Genomic DNA, 21453 nt, shown 5'->3' on the forward strand with positions numbered 1-21453 from the left:
ATTTACCCTGCCGTGGTGTATATATATAAAGTTATAATTTAAATGTTGATGTCGAACCTACTTATGCCCTATTTGTATAGCACGTCAAAGTTTAGACGACCTTTAGAAGAAGGAAGGAATTTTTTCTTTTGAAAAAGTTACCTTGGATTGTATGCTACTAATCTTTTACTCCTTTACGTTGATAAGAAGTGAGTACAAAAATGCTCTTGCAATTTTCAAATGATTTGACGTTGGAGCAGTGTGTTTGAATGAAAGATTTTTACGCACGTTTTGGGTCCGTTGGAAACTAGTCATAAGAAATCAGTAGAGAAAGCAAGGTGAAACTGGCTAGTTTGGATAACGTGGTTTTACCAAAAGATGGGAAAGCAACTGCAGGGGGCCTACACCGAAATTTTTCTCGCCTCAAATTAGGTATTTTTTCTACTATGCTCGTTAGACATGAAATAATAGTTAAATTTATATATGTGAATTTATTATTATTATTATTATTATTATTATTATATGAATTTCACAAAATTTATGAACTTAGATAGTTTAATAACATTTTCATATAAATTTATATATATATTGAAGAATGTTGCTAAACACTTCTGTTTTAGAGCAATTTTGATGGAATCATTTAATTTACTCTTCTTTTATTATTAAAATTTGCATCATATAGATTATTTTATTATTTGAGAGGCAAAAAATATATTTCTAATAAAATTAATAAATTTGTTTATTTAAAAAATAAAAACAAATATTTTTATTTTTTGCATATATAAATTTATTATATTTTGAAAGCTAAAATATTAATTTTAATAAAATTAAGTATTTATATAAGTTATAATTTAATTAAATATATTCTTTTAATATTTTATTATCTTGTATTTAATTTTTATTATTTTAAATTTTTAAAAATGTTAAATGAGTCAACCCATCACTGCTTCCGAAATGGGGTGGGTTAATATTTTTCAACTGACCTAAAAAACAGGGCGGGGTTTAGCGGGTTCATGGCTAGGAAAAACGGGAAGTGCCTAGCCCTTTCATCAATGTGGGGCTCCATCCTTCATCCCATTTACATACCACAATTTTTTATTTTTTTCCTAATTTCGGATTCATTAATTTTACCAAATGTATAATGAGTGATGGCCTAAAATACCAACACTGAATCTCTTAACTATATTTTTATTAGAATTCCATTAAAAGTAGACATTTACTTAAATTTCTAAAATAATATAGGAATCAAGTCATAGTTAACTATTTCACAAGTCTTTAAAATATTTTTAAAAATTAGTTAATTTTTATTTTTCACTTATACTTAATAAAACCTTGAAAATATTAGTTAAAGTTCCAGTTAAAAAGCTATTTACAAATTTAAAGACTTAATAATGTAATATAAAATTACAAATTTTAGGATCTTACGTTATTAAGAGACTTTGAAGAATTATTAATTGGAGGAAAACTTAAATATGTTGTTTTTGTATTTTTTTAAATTATAATTATAGTCTTTCTATTTTTATTTTAATTCTTTTTTTTTCAAGTTTACTTTTGCTCTCTAGTGATAATATAATTTTATAAATAAATATATGCAATTTTTTAATTAGTCACATTATTATTAAAGGACCAAGAGTGCTACTCTTTTAAAACAATAATTAAAATAAAAATTTGTTAACTTTAAGTCCCAAGATATTTTAATTAGTCACAATCTATTCTTAAAATGTTCTCATTGAACTTGCAAATTATATACAGAGATTGATAATATTTTTAAGTTTTTATTCTTCTAAATAATATGTAATTACATAACATAATTTTAACACTTTTTAATTATTTATTATATTTTAATTAACTATACATCTTTGATTCAATTAATTAGTTATAATTTTTAACCTTTACTTTGTTTTATAAAATGATGCCTACATCACAAAAAAACCAGCAATGTATTGTTTCAAATAGTTAAAATTTATTCAAAAAGATAAAAAAAAATTATATAACTTGTACTTAGTTTTGTAATTAGTTTTTAATAAATTTAAATTAATATTCTATTGTATAAAAAATAAATAAATAATTTTTAATATCAATAAAAATATAGTATAAATTTGTATTATATTATAAAAATATGTACGATAATAGATAGTAGATTTTTTTACGTTTAAATAAATGAATATAATGAGTAACTCTTTGATTGATATAAGTTTTAGTATAAAAATTAAAGAAAAGAAAAGAGATGGGCAACACGCAGAGTGGTAGTAACGTCACTGGCACTAGTGGTTAAGTCGCGCAGAATATCTGAGAGTGCGTGTTTTGAGACTTGAGACTCGGGGGAGGGACGGAAGAAGAAGAAGAAGAACAAAGATGGAATTACTTCCCGCTGGTGCCCCTCCGATCTCGAAGAAACAAGGGTTCCGATCGCTGAAGCTTGTGAACGCCGATATGGACCAACTCCTCTCCGACCAACCAGTCGGCGTCCACTACGGCACACTCGAAAATGGCCTTCGCTATTACGTTCGCTGCAATTCCAAGCCTCGCATGAGAGCTGCTCTCGCTCTTGCCGTCATGGCTGGGTAACCAACCTTTAACCTAACCTAATTCCTATTACTTCTATTATCAACCGAATTGCTGATTGTGAAATCGGTTATGGCAGATCAGTTCTAGAAGAAGAGGATGAGCGTGGAGTTGCTCACATTGTTGAGCACCTCGCTTTTAGTGCTACGAAGAGATACACCAATCACGATATCATTAAGTTTCTTGAGAGCATTGGAGCTGAATTTGGCGCTTGTCAGAATGCCGTGACCTCTGCGGACGACACCGTTTATGAGTTGTTGGTTCCCGTGGACAAGCCCGAGTTGTTGTCTCAGGCTATTTCGGTTTTAGCTGAATTCAGTTCTGAGGTATCAACAACGCCAAATTCTGTGATTTTCTGTTTGGGATTCTAGCTTGTTATTCGTTGTAATTAGGTTATTTTGTGCAGATTCGAGTCTCGAAAGATGACTTGGAGAAAGAAAGAGGAGCTGTCATGGAAGAGTACAGGGGGAGCAGGAATGCCACGGGGAGGCTGCAGGATGCTCATTGGATTTTGATGATGGAAGGTTCAAAGGTGACTGTATCCAACACTTGCTAGTTGCTATTATTAGTCAATGATAGTTAAAATGGTTGGGGATAACTCAGATAAGTGATAACGTGTGGTTTTTGAGATTTTTTTTATCATGTTATTTCATGAAGCGTTTAATGGATTGCAGTATGCTGAAAGGTTGCCTATTGGACTAGAGAGAGTGATTCGGACAGTTTCTCCTGAGACTGTGAAGCACTTTTACAAGAAGTGGTACCATTTATGCAACATGGCTGTGATAGCAGTTGGAGATTTTTCTGATACGGAGGTTCTTTTGTTATTAATCTCTTCTTATGTTCTTATGGGAAATATGATTGCGTTGTTTGGTCATGTGTTCTATTGATCGCTCTCCCTCTTACAATTGCAGGGTGTAGTTGAGTTAATAAAGACTCATTTTGGCCAGAAAATTCCAGATCCTGATCCTCCCCTTATACCAACATTCCAGGTTCCATCACATGATGAGCCACGATTTTCATGTTTTGTTGAATCTGAAGCTGCTGGGGTAAGTAAGTAACGAATCATTAACTTCTAGTGCAATTTTCTTGGATTTTTTAGTACTTTTATCCTGCTTGGAAAATTAACATGTTACTCTGGGTTTTCCTAATAACAGTCTGCAGTGATGATTAGTTATAAGATGCCAGTAGATGAGCTTAAAACGGTTAGAGACTACAGAAGTTTACTTGCAGAATCCATGTTCCTCTACGCATTAAATCAGAGATTCTTTAAAATATCACGTAGAAAGGATCCACCCTATTTCTCCTGTTCAGCTGCTGCTGATGTTCTAGTCCGTCCATTAAAGGCCAATATAATGACTGCATCTTGTAAAGGAAAAGGAACTATTGAAGCCTTGGAATCAATGTTAATAGAGGTGTTTTTCATCTTGATCTAAGGAGTTGCTTTCTTCGTCTTTCTCTTTCTCCACTTCTTTCTTCCAATACCCTTCTTTTCTCCCTTTCACGATTTATAACAGCTATATTTTAGGTTGCAAGAGTACGACTTCATGGCTTTTCAGAGCGTGAAATATCTATAGTTCGTGCACTACTGATGTCAGAGATTGAATCTGCCTATTTGGAACGAGATCAAGTTCAATCTACCAGCTTGAGAGATGAATATTTACAAGTATATTGCAATATATATATATATATATATATATATATATATTCCTCACATTAAAATTCATAACAAACTATGGGTGATTGTGGAGATAATGTTCTCCTTGTTCATGCAGCATTTTCTACATAAAGAACCTGTTGTTGGGATTGAGTATGAGGCTCAACTCCAAAAGACTCTTCTACCTCGTGAGTTGATATATCATCTGCTTTTTTCTTTTGATATTAAATTCCTGGGTAAATTGAGTTTGAGAGGCCTTATAATTGAGCTTATATTGGTTATTTATACCCATTAGATCTATCGGCATTAGAGGTATCTAAGTGTTCGGAGAAATTGAGGACATCATGTAGCTGTGTCATAAAGACCATTGAGCCCCAACCATTTTCTGTGCTTGATGATCTGAAAAATGTGGTTAAGAAAGTCAATCTTCTTGAGGAAGAGGGTGGAATCTCTTATTGGGATGATGAACATGTTCCAGAAGAAATCGTTACTACAAAGCCAAATATGGGGTATGTTCCAACAGGAATATCTCTATCTTATACGTTGTATTTTCATTTAACAATATAGTTCTTTGCTCTCTGATTTCATTTTCATTTAACAATATAGTTCTTTGCTCTCTGATTTCAGGCCACTTCATGTGCATCTATCCTTGTCACCATTGTTGTTAATTCATATAATCAAGTCTCTTCTCTGCTATTATTAAGTAGCTGTTTTAGGCAGGCTTTGCAATAGTATCCTATTATGAATGAGTGGTTTACAAATGACATATTTCTTCCTATGAGCTCATGCCTGTAGTTTTAGTGGTTACCAAAAGACCATTCTAATGTGAAAAGCATTAATTTTGAATGATTCCTTTTCAACTCCTCTTACTTGGATTCATTTAGAAAAAATAAAGGAAGTTCCTTCTCCTTGGTTATTGTTATAGTTGTTTGGACATACTTTTCCTTCACTTTAATCCTCCCTGCCTATATGATTATAATATCAAGAATCCCAAAGTGATTAGAGAAAAGTGAAAAGGCTTCCTTGCGTGGTTTGTCCTGTAGACTCACTTGTTTATGCTTTTAGGTATTTTCATTTACTTTGCCGTTAGGTTATGTTTCATTAAAATCTTGATTTTTCTAAGTAGTAATATGTCAGTATCATGTGTTGGTACTTCATTTGTAATGAAGGGTTTAGTCTGCCAGTTGTTAAACTAGTATATGGGTAAAAATTTTTTATCTTTGTGAGGTTCTGGAATGTGACCTCTTCTGTGCAATGATTATTATGATCTGTCTGATTTAATTAGATTTTTTCTTCAAATTAAATTCATGTTTAGGAAATCATATTCTAATCTCATTTCTCCCCCTCTTCAAATTAGGCATGTTGTAAAGGAATTGGAATATTCAAATATTGGAGCTACTGAACTAATTCTGTCAAACGGCATGCGAGTCTGCTATAAGCGCACGGACTTTCTCGATGACCAGGTTCCAATCCTTATAGCCATTGCTTATCAACTTTATCATGGTTAATACATAATTCTTAAATAGACATTGACCATCTTCTGTATCAGTTCGGTTATTGTATTGATTAACTACTTGCTTCAAATTTTATGAAAATATATGACATGATCCCTAATAAATATAATTAAAAAATTTTGGGTTTTTCTGTAAACCAATCTGATCCAACACGAATCACTAAAAAGTCTGAACCAAAAAACCAAAATCTGAAAAAACAGACTTTTGATTGGGTTGGATTAGTTTTCAGTTCATATTTTGAAATTTAATCTAATCCAACCAAACTGAATTTATATTCATAATAGCACAAGTGTGTGTGCAAAATAAATCCTTACAGAAAAACTATACAACAAAAATAACCAACCTTATCATACTAGGTGACATCGGCTACATGGATCACATGATATTCTTGAACTCGATCAAAAATCAAATTTTCAGAAATCTAGTTAATTAAAAGGTTTCTTTTAATAACTTTGTTTAAGGATATTTTGGGTCTCCCTTGGCCCCTACAGAAAAAATATAATCTGGAAAAATTTAAAAACTGAATTTTTTATTGGGTTAGATTAGTTTTCAGTTCCTATTTTGAAAATTTATCTTATCTAAGCCAAACTGAAGTTATATACATAATTGTGTATGTGAGTGGTGTACATGCAAAAAATTCAAACCTAAAAAAACTGAATTAGTTGTTTGAATTGGAAACTTGAATTAGTTTTCTGCTCACGTGTGTGTGCAACCAAAAAGAAAATGTATTTTTTTTGGGGGTTGGATTAGTTTTTTATTCCTAATTTGACCTAACTTTGTTATGACTTATTAGATGAAATTTTCTATACTGTTCATTAGATTTTGTTATATTTATTGTGTATTTCATGATTTATTTATTAAACATAGAAACTGGGAAAAAAAAAAACCAATTTTATAAGAACTGCTTTAGATTGGATAATTTGGATTGGATCTGTTTTGAATTTAGAACCAAATTGATTGGATGATAAAGTAACAAAACCGATGCAATTGGATCAAGATGACTTCTCACTTCAAAATCAATTTAATCCAATCTGCAAACATCCCAACTTAAACCAATGTTTAGGTCAACAAGTAGCGACTCAATATCATCAAGAATTAGGAAAATAGGGATATCTGTTGCCAATTACAAGTGACCTATGTGAGGATGAGGGAAATCTTCTGTTAAAAATGAGGGATGTGATAAAGGATTTGGTTGTAAATAGAACAAAGTGCAAGAAGAAAAAAAAAATGCATGTTCTTGTTTATGTTTTGGGGACTCATAATTATCCTCTGGTGGTTTGGGGCAAGGTTAAGTTTAAAAATTTGTAGTTTCGAAATTTATTTATGTAGTGTTGGAAGTATGCAGACTTTTGCAGAAATATTGGGATAAGGAATACCTATGCTGTTTTATCAAAAACATTAGGAAAGAAAACAAAAGGAAGAGCTGATGTTGTAAATTTGTTATCCATTTACACCATTATTTTTTGAATAATTCTATGGGCATTATTCTTACAATTGTAGGTGTTAAATAAATATACATTTGAAGAACTTCAAAACCAAATATTCCAAAGATGTCCATTGACAGGGGCTGCTCAACACATTTTGTGGCCTTAAGCCAAACTGTAAAATGATGCAACAATTCCTTGTTAAATGAATGAAAAATTGTAAATTTAAATTTTATAATCAACAGAACCCATAACTGAAGTTGGATATGAATAAACTAACACTTGTTTATGCTTCCATTGTTTGAAAATTTGAAATTGCTTCTAAAACATGAGATCATGTCCTGAAGTCAAATATAAAAGCAGTGTAAGAGTGCTATTATGAAGTCAAAGCTGATAAGGAGAAGAATGAGTGAATATTAAAATTGTAAAGAATTTGTAGCAATTGATAAATGAGAGGGTTACACAAAAAATTTGTATAAGATAGTTATTACAAAATCATTTTAGGTGATAGTTGGCTAACTTGTTGGAGTTTCCTTATGATCTTGAAATTGAAATTAGCATACACATGCATTTACTATTAGGCATCAGTAGATACTTGTACTCCCATGGTACGGTGTTTCATTAATAATGGTGATGCTTGAATTTTTGTGTGAATAAGTATATCATTTCTAATCTACAGATGTGTCTTGACAGGTTATCTTCACAGGGTATTCGTATGGGGGCTTGTCTGAACTCCCTGAGAACGAGTATTTCTCTTGTTCAATGGGACCAACCATTGCTGGGGAAATTGGTGTGTTTGGTTATAGGCCATCTGTCATAATGGATATGCTTGCTGGCAAGAGAGCTGAAGTTGGTACCAAGATTGGTGCATATATGAGAACTTTTTATGGTGATTGTTCACCTTCAGACCTAGAAACTGCTTTACAGGTATATTTGATATAATTAGAAAAATTATGTCATTCTTTTCATGATTAGACCATAACATAAAGCAGTATTTAGTTGCCACAATTAAGTGAGCACATTACAAACCATTATTAAATTATACATCTACTTGTTTATGTTTTAAGCTGGAAGCAAGTTTTTTTTTCTTTTCAAGTTAGTATGCATATTAGTAATCTTGTTTTGAATGCCTGATAATATTGTGTGAACATCAAATATATTTTCTGGATTTAACTTCAATATAACAATACCTTCTATTTTTACGTTATGAAATTTTGTGTTATTTTGATTATATGCTATGCTCAACTGGTATGTGATTCCACCATTTTTACTAACTTTTGGCATTTCTGCTTTTGATTTGGTTGGTAGCCATACAATTCCCCAAAACTTTAAGTTATATACAATGCTTATCTGAACGCCTTATAGACTCCTGATGCTTTCAGGGCTTCAGGTTGAAATTATTACAAGTTCAGCAGACAAACCACTTCTATCTTCCATATTCTCTCCCTTCATCCTTATTATGTTAACCTAGTACAGATTTTTATTTTTGTTAGCATGCACATCACGCATGGTATTTATTTTTTCTCTGCAAGTGTTTTTCAGTCACTTAGTCAATGAACATTTTCCAAAGTACAATCTTTTGAAAGTGTTTGGTCTTCAGCTTTTCTGAGAAAAAGATAGCTGAATTTCCTCATTTTTGAATGCAACATATTTTTTGTGCATAACCCAGTTTTTTTTTTTTATTGTGTGTAATTTGTTCTGTTTAACAAAACCTAGATTGAACTAGCAGCTTGTGGTTGTTATATATCAGTCATGAACTCATGATATATATTGTAAGATATGGTGCATTTAGATATGTTTAGTATCACATTGATCACCACAAGTATGTTCTCTTGCTGGAATTTTGTAAAGATTGCTGTGGATCATACACACATACTGTTAGGAGAGAAGGGAAGGGAGAATTGATTAGGAACTGTTAGATCAATTTAGTTAGGATGGATTAATTAGATAAATAGGAGAATAAGGATGGAAGTTGCATTAAAAGAATTGGAAGATTTGTAAGAAAGGGGAAACCCTTGGGAGGAGAATTCTTTCTCCTTGTTGTGCTCATTTTCGATCAAGAAATATATCTTTATTTTCTTTTCTGTTTTCTATTCTGTATTCCTGACACACACATCAATTCCTCTGTTCTATTTTGTGCTTATCTTTTTTTCTCCCTATTCTGATGACATTTATCTATTTCTTTTCCAGCTTGTCTATCAGTTGTTTACAACAAATTTAACACCAGATGAAGAAGATGTCAAAATAGTGATGCAAATGGCTGAAGAAGCAGTCTGTGCTCAAGATAGGGATCCTTATACTGCTTTTGCAAACCGTGTAAAGGAACTTAACTATGGAAACTCTTATTTTTTCCGGGTACGACTATTTTCTGACATCAATTAAATCATTTACTGAATGATAATTAAGTCAATTGACTGAATGATCTACTCTTGACTTTCAGCATATTGTTTGTTTTGCAGCCCATTAAAAAAAGTGATCTACAAAAGGTTGATCCACTGAAAGCTTGTGAATACTTCAGCAAATGTTTCAAAGATCCATCAACTTTTACAGTTGTGATAGTTGGGAATATTGATCCTACCATTGCGCTGCCCTTGATATTGCAGTACCTAGTGAGCAATAATTCATTAACCAAAAGAAGCTTGGAGACCTTGAATTATTCTATACCAATTTATTTCTTTCCATGCAGGGCGGAATACCAAACCCTCCTGAACCGATTATGCATTTTAATCGTGATGAACTGAAAGGATTGCCTTTCACTTTTCCGACAACAATCCATAGGTATGACAATACACTGCATTCACAAAAAATAGGTGTTATAATAATTGTTGTGTAGTTTGGTACCTACAGGAAAAGATGTGAACACATTGTTATGCTCTTGAACTGTTCAAACATTTTTCAAAACAAAAAAAAGGCGAGCTTAGACATCATCTCTAGGAAAAGACTGTATATACATGTTCTCACTTATTTATTGCCTCTTTGAAAATCTGGATGTTACTAGCATCTCTCTACTTTAGCCATTGTGCATGGATGCTGATACATTTTTTAAGGATTGAGTGAATGCATCTTCTAAATAAACCATGCTCTGCTTGTAGAGAAGTGGTTCGGAGTCCCATGGTAGAAGCACAGTGTTTGGTGCAGATTTGCTTTCCTGTGGAGCTGAAGAATGGAACCATGGTGTGTGCTCTTTTTTCTTTTCCCTAGTTGCCATATTTACGCAGTTATATAAATATAAAGGCCTGTAATTTCTGAATCTTACAAATAACATGTATGATCTGTGTTTGGTCCTGTTTGGGGGGTTGGTGGCATGATTTGGCAGGTGGAAGAGATTCACATTGTTGGGTTTCTGAGCAAGCTGCTTGAAACAAAAATAATGCAGGTTCTCCGTTTCAAGCATGGCCAGGTGTATATGTATTATCGGCTTTTTCTGTCAGTTGTCATATATGATATTAAAAAAAACTATTTCTCAGGCTTTACCTCTGTGTACCAGATATACTCTGTAGGTGTTTCAGTATTCCTTGGTGGTAATAAACCCTCAAGAATAGGTGATGTTCGTGGAGACATTAGCATTAATTTCTCCTGTGATCCAGAGATATCTTCCAAGCTGGCAAGTCTCCTGCATCTGTAAAATAAGATAACTTTCAATACAGTTAATCGGTGAAAAGTAATTTCTCGTAAATCATTTACAGGTAGATATTGCTTTGGATGAAATGTTGCGTCTTCAAGAGGAAGGGCCTTCAGAACAGGATGTTTCTACCATACTTGAAATTGAGCAACGAGCTCATGAGAATGGACTGCAGGTTAATTTGGTCATGAAGTTTGTTTTGTTATTGTCATAGCCTTTACTACACATACAGTCAATGGAGCAAAATAGATACACCCGGACATATAAATTCTTATATCCTCCTGTAAAGAATGATAAAAGTTATGAGCTCCTTTATCTCGCATCTCTTATATCCACAAAGGCGGACTTGTGGATGAAAGGGATAGAAGCAATATTCCCCTCCCAATTTGATTTTTCTTATTTGCATGTGTTCAGGAAAACTATTACTGGCTGGACAGGATTTTGCACAGCTATCAATCGAGAGTCTATTCTGGTGATGTTGGCACTTCTTTTGAGGTTAGTTACTATTACAATTGTTTGTATTTTGTATTTTCTGCTTCAATAAATTGAGATGCCATCTATTTTGAGGATTACTATTTGCATTTTGGTTTTCCTCGACTATTAGAGAAAGGAATTACTATAACTTATAGTTCCAATACTGTTGCTTTATGGCCAGAATTTAGTTTGAAATAAAGTTTAGCATGAATATATGTATAATAACTATCCATTTTGATAAATTTTAATTCTAACAATGGAATGTGGCATTAAGATGTTGCTTGCAAGTTATGATCTGTTCGTATGTTGCAAATAATGATGATTGCATAGGTTATGGAGTCATATTTAGTCATTTTCATATAAATGATAAGTTATTGATTTTGCTATTATCTTTGCTGCAGATTCAAGACCAAGGGCGGTCAAAAGTTAGATCATCCCTTACACCATCCAGTGCACAGTTGGCACTAAAAAGAATATTGCCTTTTCCTTGCAAAAACCAGTATACTGTTGTGATTCTAATGCCCAAGGCTTCTCCTTTTAAACTACTGAAATCAATATTCCAATGTACTCGAACGAAATATGGGAGAGAAGCAAAGGTCAGTTATATATACATGCCTTTTGTTGGGAGATATTTGCCTTAAAAAAAACCACCATATTCATATTACGGTTTTTCTGTGGCAGATTTTGGTAGGAGTTGCTGGTCTGGCAGTTTTCGCACTTGGGTTATGGAGACATTCACGGAGTGCCCAAAATTATAGTAGACATTTGCTTACCAGAGCCGCGAATTAGAAGTTTTCCGATATGCTTGATTCTTTATTTCACTAAAGACACAACGTACATACCAACATTGTAAGTAGGTTATGTAAAACACCGGTTAGTTATGACTTAGGAGAGAAATTAGGTGTTTACGTGGCCCCAATGAGGGATTGACATGAAACATATGTACATTGATTAGTGCTGCACAGAATTTTATCATGCAGCTTCATTTGCTTCTTTCCAAAAAGAACGGGAAACCGGCTGGTGGTGCAGTATTGTATGCATAACCCAGGTTATTTTCTGATCTTTCATACGCCGGTTGTTATGATAACTCTGTACTTCAGAGGGGACATTATATATATTTTTTAAATTGATGATTATGATATTATTAATATCTTAAAAATTAAAAGATATTTATTTATATATATTTTTAAATAGATTACTAACTTTCATTATTTATTTACATATTTAATATAAAATTAATAATTATAATTATTTTATATGTGAGAAAATATAAAATATATTTTTTAATAATTTATAAGGCACTGTAAAAGTTACTCTTTCAAATAATATTGTCTGGTAGACTCGGTTCTTGGACAAGTAAGCTGAATAGGGAAAGAGAGTTATGCTTAGCACAATGGTGCTACATATTATTATGCCTTTAGTTATAGTTTTTCTTTTTCCTTTACCTTTCAAACATATGGTAATAGTACAAATATACTTTTGCTAAATTTTAGTGGTGTTCATTTGGTTTAGATTATCATACAATTAATTTTGAAATTTTGATTTGTGCTTAGGAATGATATTTTAAAATTAACTTTAGAAGCTGTCAGATTTTTGTTTAGATAAATAAATAAACAAAAATAGAATTTCATGTATAGTGTTAATATAGGTGTTTTTTTCAAAGAGAAATTGGTGGTATTTAAAATAATTTATAATCTAGTGTGTGGATCAATCGTAAGTTCTTTTCTTGGAGTTTTGAGTTAAGGTAGGTGTACTAAATATTTGAAAGGATATTTTATTCAACTAAACAAAATTTTGTCTTACAAATAATACTTGTGACTAAATTAAAAAGTATTTAGAATTAATTTTATAACATGAAATTGCTTTGATTTATATGCAATGTTGGCGTGTAAGAGTTTTATTATTGGTACTTTTTTTTCATATTTTGACAGTTATTATTTATTATCATTACATTCTCTTATTATTACATACTTTGACGATATCTATTAATTAAATTATGGTGAATCAACAATTTTTTTTCATTTTCTGATATAATTTAAGAGTAGAAAAAGTGTATAAATACCATCTTGAAATTTAGAATTGTATGATTATTATTCACACATAAGCAAGAATATCAATAAGATTGTTATATTTATATTTTAATCTTGATTATTTATACAAATTTTAATTATCAAAAGTAATTCATCTTACCTAAACTAATTCATAAATTAAATCTTAAAAGTTGTATCATAAATATTTAAAAAATCAACATATTGAAAAATTTAAAAATGTATTGGCAATATATGTTTAGTAGTTGATCATTTATAAATACTTTAAATAAAATTACTACCTCCTTCGAGATTTAAAAAAAAAAAGTGTAACATTTTTTACAAAATAATTTGTGACATTAAATTTTTAATTATTTATATTTAACTAAATATTTTTTCAATTATTAACTTCTTGTGATGATAATACCATTGTGGTAGTAAGTAGTATAGTGATAATAGTTATAATTAACAAAAATAATAATTTAATTATAATTTTTTTAAAATCATTATTTTTTATTTTAAGTAATTAAACATCATTGTTAAAATTTTAAAGCCTAATTTATACTCAATCCCGTACTTCAAACACTCACTAACATTTAAACTAGGTTTTTTTTTTTTCTTGGGTCATCCAGACAATGTAAAAATGGCAATTAAAAAAATAAAGATGACTACAAAAAGGCTTTGTGTTTTTGTCAGAACTAAAAAAGGGCTCGAGTCTTAGACTTGTAGCTTGCACCCAATACCCAGCGGCCCATTAGGGTTTATGGTTTTATTATATCGGATTGCTCTTTTTCATATCGCCCTTCTGCTTCCGCCTCTTCGTCGTGTAAGTGCATCCCTGCGTTTTTAATTTAAAGGTTCGTTCTCTGTTTGGTTTTGTCAAGCCTTTGTATTTGTATGTTATATTAAAATCAAATGGATTCCTGAGTAATTGATGCATAGGTGGTAAGTGACAATGGTTGAGAAGGGCAAGGGTAGGAAGGAGGAGGTCGTTACCCGTGAGTACACTATCAACCTGCACAAACGCTTGCATGGCTGGTACTGTCCTATTTCCTCTTTTTCTGCTTTCGTTTTATTGCTACCCTAATTCATACACCCTGTTTGTGCATTTTAACACGCCGTTTTGACTTGGTATAATATTGTTTAGAATGCGTATTATGAAATTCATTTAAGTGTTTTTCTTTCAATCAGGGGTATCCTATGTTTGATTTCAATCAGACATGCAAAAAAAAAATGTGGAGTGTTTATATTCCCACTCCTTTTTCTTTTAAAAAAACCAGATTAAATTGAAGATATTATTATCTGTAATTGTGTAAGGATACATGTCTTTTCACCATTAGGTTTATGTTTTTCACTTTAATGTGTTCTTAATACAAGAGACGTTTCTTTCAATTATTAAGCACATGGTTATTGTTGCATCCACACTCCTGTAACATCTGGGAGTCCGGGATATAAATCTTCTATTGCACACTATCGTTTTGTAGAGCACTTGAAATTGATGAATGATTTTCATCTTTACTCTTGCTTTCACCTTTTGTTTCATTTTATACCCAGTATGCACTGACATCTTGTTTAAGAAAGTGTATGAACTGATGATAAAGTCATGTTGTTTATCGGTAATAACATTGAGAGATACATTAGTAGTTCTTGTTTCTGATGTTTTTATACAAAACAGTACATTTAAGAAGAAAGCTCCTAAAGCAATTAAGGAGATAAGGAAGTTTGCCCAGAAAGCCATGGGGACCAATGACGTGAGAGTGGATGTAAAGTTGAACAAGAATGTCTGGAGCCAGGGGATCCGAAGTGTCCCAAGGAGGATTAGGGTTCGCATTGCTCGCAAGAGGAATGATGATGAGGATGCAAAAGAAGAGCTATACTCTCTTGTTACTGTTGTTGAAATCCCTAAGGAAGAGCTCAAAGGTTTGGGCACCAAGGTTATTGATGATGAAGATTGATGTGTTGGATATATTTGTTGGTTATAATTAACCCAGTTTTTACATTTATCTTTTATTTTGTTGAGACATTGGGGATACGTAGTTTGATAATATCAATTACCTTTCCCTGTTGTTTGCCTTAGAAAATTAAACGGCGTCAATGGATTTGAGTTTAGATCCTCTTTCCTTTGTGTTTTGTTTGCCTGGGGATAATGACAAAAATGAAAAGTTTTTGCGAAGAACCGGATATAACAAAAACTTTAAAACCGCATTTTATTAGGATACGGACCATTTGCCCCTTGTTATAAGACTAAGATGTGGATAGTTAACGAGTTTTATTATTTTTGCTTTTAACACTTGTGGATTGGGAGCATGTTAAATCTAAGTGCCAGAGTTAAACTATTGATGACCATGATTTTATGTTCAGTTTCATTAGCATTTCTTGCAAGAACATATGCAGCAACCCTTCGAGTAACATTTAGCATTCCGGCAGTGTTTTGATGGCTGCTAAGACTGAAGCAATCTCGTTCTCACCTGTGGATGCAAACCCAAGTTCCCTTTATCTCAAATTGGAGAGCTGCCTCTGGGTTGATACGTTTTCTGAAGATATGTTCGATTTGTTTCGGTTGTTAGAAAGAGTTCGAGGGATAAAAGATAACATGGTAAAGAAAGGAGAAGAGTTAATTAAAAAAAAATTAAACAAGATTTATTAACTATTTTTAAAAAAATTAACTTTCAAATGAAGTCTTTTTGAAGGGATCTTATAACATAAATCACTAAAAATTGTCTCTGAATCACTGTGAAAATTCATGCTGATAATTAGTTTAATTTTTATTTATTCTTGAAGCCATCATTCTCACTTTCAATGTATTTACTTGACCACTTCTAATAGGAGGCCTCTTTCAAAATTCCTTAAATATGAATGAAATATTGGTCTTCATTAAAACATGTGGCTAATAGTTTAAACGTCTTTTTATAAGAATTAAATACTAATAATATTTATAGCCAAAACATGATGAACAATAATTCATTAACATAGTAAAGGAGGCTTATTGTGTTATGCAAAAGTTTCGATCTTTACTTCATACTTCCTTGTCAATTAATAATAATGTTACGCATAGTTAATAGTAAATATTATGTGGTGTTACATGTTAACTTTATTAATAAATTAAAATGCTATGATAATTTTCATTCAAAAATCAATAAGCAATATTAATTTGTATTGAAATCATAATGTTAGCTTGTAAGACTTTTAATTTATATTTTAGGATTTGGATCCCTTTTAGTTTGCGCGAGAGCAGGGTTTCGAAGTAGAAAGTGGTTTGGATAGATCTTATTTGCTTAAACAAGAGATAAATCACTTGACGCAAAAATGGGAAGGTGATCTTCATAGTCATGGCTGGAAGAGGAGGTGAGAGAGACACAAGGTGCAAAGAGATTTAGAAAGCGTTTGAGCAATTTCTTGGAAGAGGATGAACATGACACAATCTTTGTTTTGGCAGTCATTGTGGTGGTTGTGGACAATATGGTTTGGTAGAGTTTTTTGAGGCTAGGAACGTCTTTTTAGTAGTTGGAAGATGATAGAAACTTGAGATTTTCCAACTCTGAAGAGGGTTTGAGGTGGAGAGGGAGGAGTTTAACATGGAGAAGAATTAATCAATGTGAGTACAGTGATGGGGTTTTGGAGAATGTTGCTCCAAAATCGTCTCAATCTCCTTCTTCCTTACGCCCCTTTTGCTTAAAGCCAACTGTCTCTGGCTCAAGTGAATCAATTCTGTTCAAACCTTTTTCTAGTCCATTTTTACTCAAGTAAGATTAGGATTTGTTTAAGTGGGTGATGGATAGAACCCTTCAGTTCTCATACAAATTGCATAGAATCTAGTTTATTTATTTATTTATTTATTTACAGATTAGCATATATTTAACATAATTATAAAAAAACTAAGACAACAAAAACAAAAATTTGATTCATTTCACATAACAATAAAAAAAAGTTAAAATCTCTTATACAGAGACTAATTAATAAGTAATGATCAAAGAATATGAATTAAATAATTAATTTAATATGTTAAGTCTTCTCTAGATTGTAGGTATGAATACAATTCATAAGAAATTATAGTTTTCTTTTGACTCTAGCCGATAATTGCTACGTTATTAGAATTTTAATTAGTTCTAATTTGATCATAATTAAATTTAAAAATTTAACAAAGCCCAAAACAAATCAAATTATAATTTTAAATTCTTTAAATTAATTGCAATGTTTATTACAGTTTTTTTAGTTAATTTTAATTAAAATATTTTTTTATTGATATTTGAGTATTAATTTTTAAATAAATACATTTTTAAGAACTTTTTTAAATGGAGTACATTTAAGGGTTAGTTGTTTTCTTATCTAGTTAAGTGATTTTTTTTATTATGTATTTCTTTTTAATTAATATTTTTTTTATTTGTTCATGTCTTTTTTAAATTTAAAAAATTATGTCTTTATTTAATTCTGTATAATATAATAGAATATTTATTATTAATAATTATAATATTATTTTTAAAATTTATTTAATTTAAAATAATCATATAATATATTTTAATTATTTATCTTAAAAAATATGTTAGTGAATCAAGGAAAAATTCACTAGTAAGAATGGGAAAAAAAAAACATTTCAAAACGTTGGAGCAGGAGAATCGTTCAATAACAAGATTTTCACACAAACGTTTTCGACTGGGAAAAAAGTATTGTGTTGTGTCAGTGAGGAAAAGGAATTGGAAAACTAGAACAATGAAGAAGCTTGCGAGAAAATTACGGAATTCAGAAGACCAAAACTTCTCTCTTCCGATTCACGACGAAGACTCTCGTCCCTTGGACTCTCAAGGTCCCATTTGTATTACACACAAAAAAAATGAAAAGATTTCATCTTTTTTCCTGAATTCGAATTGGGTCATATAGTTATTGAAATTTAGATTTTGATGCACAGAGCAAGAAGAGTTGGTTCGCTCTTTAGAAAGGAGTCAAGCTCAGCAGAGTCGCTTGTGGAGGGTATTAATACCAATTCAATGCACCCTTTTTCTTTTTTACACATGAATTGATTGAAATCTATGATATATTTGGCTCACGCTCGCCTTAATTTTTTCTCTCTCTCGCTCACTTTTTATTTGTTGTTCTATAGACGGTATTTGCGACTCTATTCTTCTGTTATATCATGTTTCTTTTGTATTCGATCTTCCACCAGGCTTCATCACCATGGGAACTGGTATGTTGAGTTTTTGCTATGTTATGCACTAAAATTTTTCAAATTGTGAATTAGTGTCAGCTAGAAGAATCATTGAAAATAAGAAATAGATAGTTTATATGGAAGGAGGTTTATCTTATAACTAATGATGCATGTGATGTTACACTTAGAATGTTATTGTTGCGTTGTTAGTGCAATTCTTTTATTTTATTACCGGAATGTGAGTCTTCTGGGATTTAATAAGTATTCTAGTTTCTGTTGTAAGTTGTAACAATTGAACCTCTTCTTGTGACAAAGTAATGATAATTTATGTGCGGCATATATTTTTGAAGATGATAAGTAGTTAAGCTGTACTTTTTGTTAACCATTCAGTTAGAACTTAGAAGTGGATTATGAAACAATCTGGTTTATGTGCAAAGGCTCAGCATTTACTCTTTTCCAAATTTATAACGTTTAAATATTTCTAGCTATGCTTTTTATTATTTTATGTATTTCATGATTGTTTCCTTTACTGAATATGCTGTGCCTTTTCTATGTTCTTTGATAAACAGCGGTATCATGCTTACTTCATGGAGGAGATCAAATCATGGATTATTATATCTGCAGGTTCACTTCTCCTTTTGTTAGGACTTCAGCTTCCTATTTTATATCATGAACTCCTTCCCTGATTCTCATTGTATTGTCCTTTGATTATATAGTTGTGGATATTAGTTCCTCTACATTTTGTTTGCACCCTTTGCCTTCATTATCTGCTTATGCTACTTTGCAACTGGCAATGAGATATGATGTTATCCGCTAGTCAAATTATGAGGACCATTGGTTTAATTGTTAATTGAATAACTTTTACAGAGTGGGTGGCTGTTTTAGCGTGCTCATTTGCCATTATAGGACTGTTTCATGAGTCAATTCTTCGTAGGAGATGGATCCAGTACTCGTGGTATATTGGCATTATTCTGGCAGTTTTCTGGTTATATTACCTGTTAAGGTAAAGTTCTTGGATAAGATAAGCACTGTTTGATGCATTTTTACGTACTGCATATAGGATTCAGTATATTGGTAAACCGGTTATGATGTAGAAAAGTGAAAGGAAATATATTATGAAACTCTGGGTATTGGTATTCAGTATATATTGTCAGTTTGGTTTTACTATCTACATGAGCGAAGAGCTCAACTATTGGTCCCAAATAAAGTTGAAGAGGGATACAGAAAGCTTGTACACATTCTACTACTCTAATAAAGTTTGCATATGCTTCCTGCACTCTCTTCTGTTATGTTTTCTGCTATTTGCATCCTCTATTCAGATGCCTCTCTTCTTTTACTGTATAATAACAAAAACATTTTTTTGGCAGGTTGCCAAAATTTCATTGGGATGTTATCTGGCTGCCATTTGGCCCTCCTTGGTAAGCCATGATTCTCCCATCTGTTTTGTTTTGTTTTGTAAGTATTAACAATGTGCTTTGCTTGGTTACTGTGCTGCAGTGCAGCTGCAATCTGCCTCTATGTAGATCATTTACTAACCGAGTCATCAGAAGAGGTAAGAAAGCTTCGTGGATACATGTATACCTACAAAGCAAGCTAGAATGATGTTCTGCATAGGTGATGGAGGAATGGACATGAGAAGCATGTTGGAGCCGAATGACCAGATAAACTGTGAAGTATTTTCAATCTTTCATATGGATTGACCCATCAACAGCACAGAAAGGTGATGATTTCTTTAATGGATTCGGCTACTCTTTCATATTTTCTTTGGTTGGATAAAAGCAGTTGATGAAGAGAACGTTCACCGGATTAGAGACCGGAAAATAGGAGTTTAAGGTGACATTTAGAGGAAAGGGCATTGTTTTTGTAAGAATGAGTTAGTAATGATTTTAGATCCTGTGTTTGCGAGTAGTTTTGCATGGTTAACTGCTTAAATCACTTCTCTGTCAATATTTTGGCGTATTTTTTAGTTCTATGATTTGCATCGTAACCGATACATCATGATGGTTGTTCCTGCATTCCGTGAATTTGCTATTATGCCTTACCAGTTAGACATGTGCTCAAACCTATATTATGCCCACACAACAAAACTAGAGTTTAGTGAAAACTCACAAGCTTATTCAGGGAACATGGTTTTATGTGGGTGTAATGCCTCTTTGTATAGCTTCACAAACGGAGTTTACTGGCAGTGAAAACTTTTTTCCTTTTGGAAATTTGCATTGAAAATGTATTTTTTAGGCGAATTTTATCCAAATAGACTGGAACAAATTAAAACAGATGTTGTCACTTGTTGGTTGACACTCTCTTCCCTATGCCCTTTTTTATGGGAGTGATATTTTCAAGTAAGGAAGAAATAATTACAATATGGGTTACTTGGGGTGTTCATCATCTACTGATCCAATTCAATGCAAACTGTACAAACTCAACCAAAAAGCTGAAAACCGAATCATCTGAAAATTGTAAAAATCATTTTTTTTATTGGATTGGATTTCGGATCCTATTTTAAAAATCAATACAACTGAATTTATACTTACATATATAATTTTATTTATAAAATTAATTCCTCATTTATAAGACTATATATTAATAAAATTATAATACTTAACTATGACTTTATTTTTTAAATTTATACCATATTATTTTAGGGATATATTTTATTATTTTCATAACTATGTAAGTGTATTTTTTTAGGTTAATTAAAATGATTCTTCTGTATCATAATTTTCTATATATAAATGTTATATTTTACATTAAAAATTAACTTTATTTTAAAATAATATAAAAAATTACAAAAAATTATGAAACTTGAATTATTCAATTCAATCCAAACTACTTTTGAGTGGATTGGATCAAATTAGATTTTTGTTTTTTTTCAAATCGATACAAACTGAATTGCCTATGATTTTATAATTGGATTGGATTTTTATTTTTTTTCCCTAAAATTTGATCCAATTTAATCCATGAACTCTCCTAATGGTTACTCAGCCCTAAGTAATCCTCCCAAGTCGAATTTGGGATGAGGCATGAAAGAGAAAGATCTTAGTTTCCATTTGTGTT

At 31.6% G+C, this 21453-nt stretch overlaps 3 protein-coding genes across 10 annotated transcripts; all 3 read left to right on the top strand.

The window, feature by feature from the left end:
* Positions 1-2197: 2197 nt before the first annotated feature.
* LOC113856100 (zinc protease PQQL-like) lies at positions 2198-12373 on the top strand. 5 transcript variants are annotated; one of them, XM_027487771.1, is made up of 21 exons: positions 2198-2543; positions 2624-2870; positions 2951-3076; positions 3219-3356; positions 3456-3590; positions 3699-3956; positions 4070-4207; positions 4317-4386; positions 4494-4707; positions 5556-5661; positions 7830-8063; positions 9327-9491; positions 9596-9745; positions 9823-9914; positions 10229-10310; positions 10453-10536; positions 10624-10740; positions 10823-10933; positions 11173-11253; positions 11634-11828; positions 11914-12373. In XM_027487771.1, the coding sequence occupies exons 1-21, from the start codon at positions 2335-2337 to the stop codon at positions 12019-12021; spliced, it is 3060 nt and encodes a 1019-aa protein (XP_027343572.1). In that variant the 5' UTR covers positions 2198-2334; the 3' UTR covers positions 12022-12373. The 5 variants fall into 5 exon arrangements, with proteins under 5 accessions (XP_027343572.1, XP_027343571.1, XP_027343574.1 ...); XM_027487772.1 differs by having other exon boundaries at positions 2250-2543; positions 10624-10744; positions 10827-10933; positions 11914-12293; XM_027487774.1 differs by having other exon boundaries at positions 2406-2543; positions 2629-2870; positions 10624-10744; positions 10827-10933; positions 11914-12293.
* Positions 12374-13976: 1603 nt separating this feature from the next.
* LOC113856102 (60S ribosomal protein L31) lies at positions 13977-16791 on the top strand. Of its 3 annotated transcripts, XM_027487778.1 has the most exons (4): positions 13977-14116; positions 14202-14297; positions 14935-15179; positions 15687-16132. In XM_027487778.1, the coding sequence occupies exons 2-4, from the start codon at positions 14215-14217 to the stop codon at positions 15692-15694; spliced, it is 336 nt and encodes a 111-aa protein (XP_027343579.1). In that variant the 5' UTR covers positions 13977-14116; positions 14202-14214; the 3' UTR covers positions 15695-16132. The 3 variants fall into 3 exon arrangements, with proteins under 3 accessions (XP_027343579.1, XP_027343577.1, XP_027343578.1); XM_027487776.1 differs by having other exon boundaries at positions 14935-16791; XM_027487777.1 differs by having other exon boundaries at positions 14044-14085; positions 14935-16791.
* A 1083-nt stretch (positions 16792-17874) lies between these two features.
* On the top strand, positions 17875-20367 carry LOC113856083. 2 transcript variants are annotated; one of them, XR_003502859.1, is made up of 8 exons: positions 17875-18060; positions 18163-18224; positions 18355-18438; positions 18969-19023; positions 19267-19402; positions 19582-19655; positions 19767-19817; positions 19897-19984. XR_003502859.1 is itself a non-coding variant. In XM_027487726.1 (7 exons), the coding sequence occupies exons 1-7, from the start codon at positions 17967-17969 to the stop codon at positions 19994-19996; spliced, it is 582 nt and encodes a 193-aa protein (XP_027343527.1). In that variant the 5' UTR covers positions 17875-17966; the 3' UTR covers positions 19997-20367. The 2 variants fall into 2 exon arrangements, 1 of the variants encoding a protein (XP_027343527.1); XM_027487726.1 differs by lacking the exon at positions 19582-19655 and having other exon boundaries at positions 19897-20367.
* Positions 20368-21453: the final 1086 nt, after the last annotated feature.

This window comes from Abrus precatorius, unplaced genomic scaffold (genome assembly GCF_003935025.1).
Source record: "Abrus precatorius isolate BTA unplaced genomic scaffold, Abrus_2018 Scaffold11, whole genome shotgun sequence".
Lineage (NCBI taxonomy): Eukaryota > Viridiplantae > Streptophyta > Magnoliopsida > Fabales > Fabaceae > Abrus > Abrus precatorius.

Bases quoted from the DNA above. Each gene is read 5' to 3' on its own strand.
- LOC113856100 (XM_027487770.1), top strand. From the start codon at position 2,335: ATGGAATTACTTCCCGCTGGTGCCCCTCCGATCTCGAAGAAACAAGGG. The intron at 4,708-5,555 runs GTATGTTCCAAC...TCTTCAAATTAG, and splicing joins ACTACAAAGCCAAATATGGG to GCATGTTGTAAAGGAATTGG. The intron at 11,829-11,913 runs GTCAGTTATATA...TTTCTGTGGCAG, and splicing joins AATATGGGAGAGAAGCAAAG to ATTTTGGTAGGAGTTGCTGG.
- LOC113856102 (XM_027487776.1), top strand. From the start codon at position 14,215: ATGGTTGAGAAGGGCAAGGGTAGGAAGGAGGAGGTCGTTACCCGTGAG. The intron at 14,298-14,934 runs GTACTGTCCTAT...TATACAAAACAG, and splicing joins CACAAACGCTTGCATGGCTG to TACATTTAAGAAGAAAGCTC.
- LOC113856083 (XM_027487726.1), top strand. From the start codon at position 17,967: ATGAAGAAGCTTGCGAGAAAATTACGGAATTCAGAAGACCAAAACTTC. The intron at 18,225-18,354 runs GTATTAATACCA...GTTGTTCTATAG, and splicing joins AGCAGAGTCGCTTGTGGAGG to ACGGTATTTGCGACTCTATT. The intron at 18,439-18,968 runs GTATGTTGAGTT...TTTGATAAACAG, and splicing joins CTTCATCACCATGGGAACTG to CGGTATCATGCTTACTTCAT.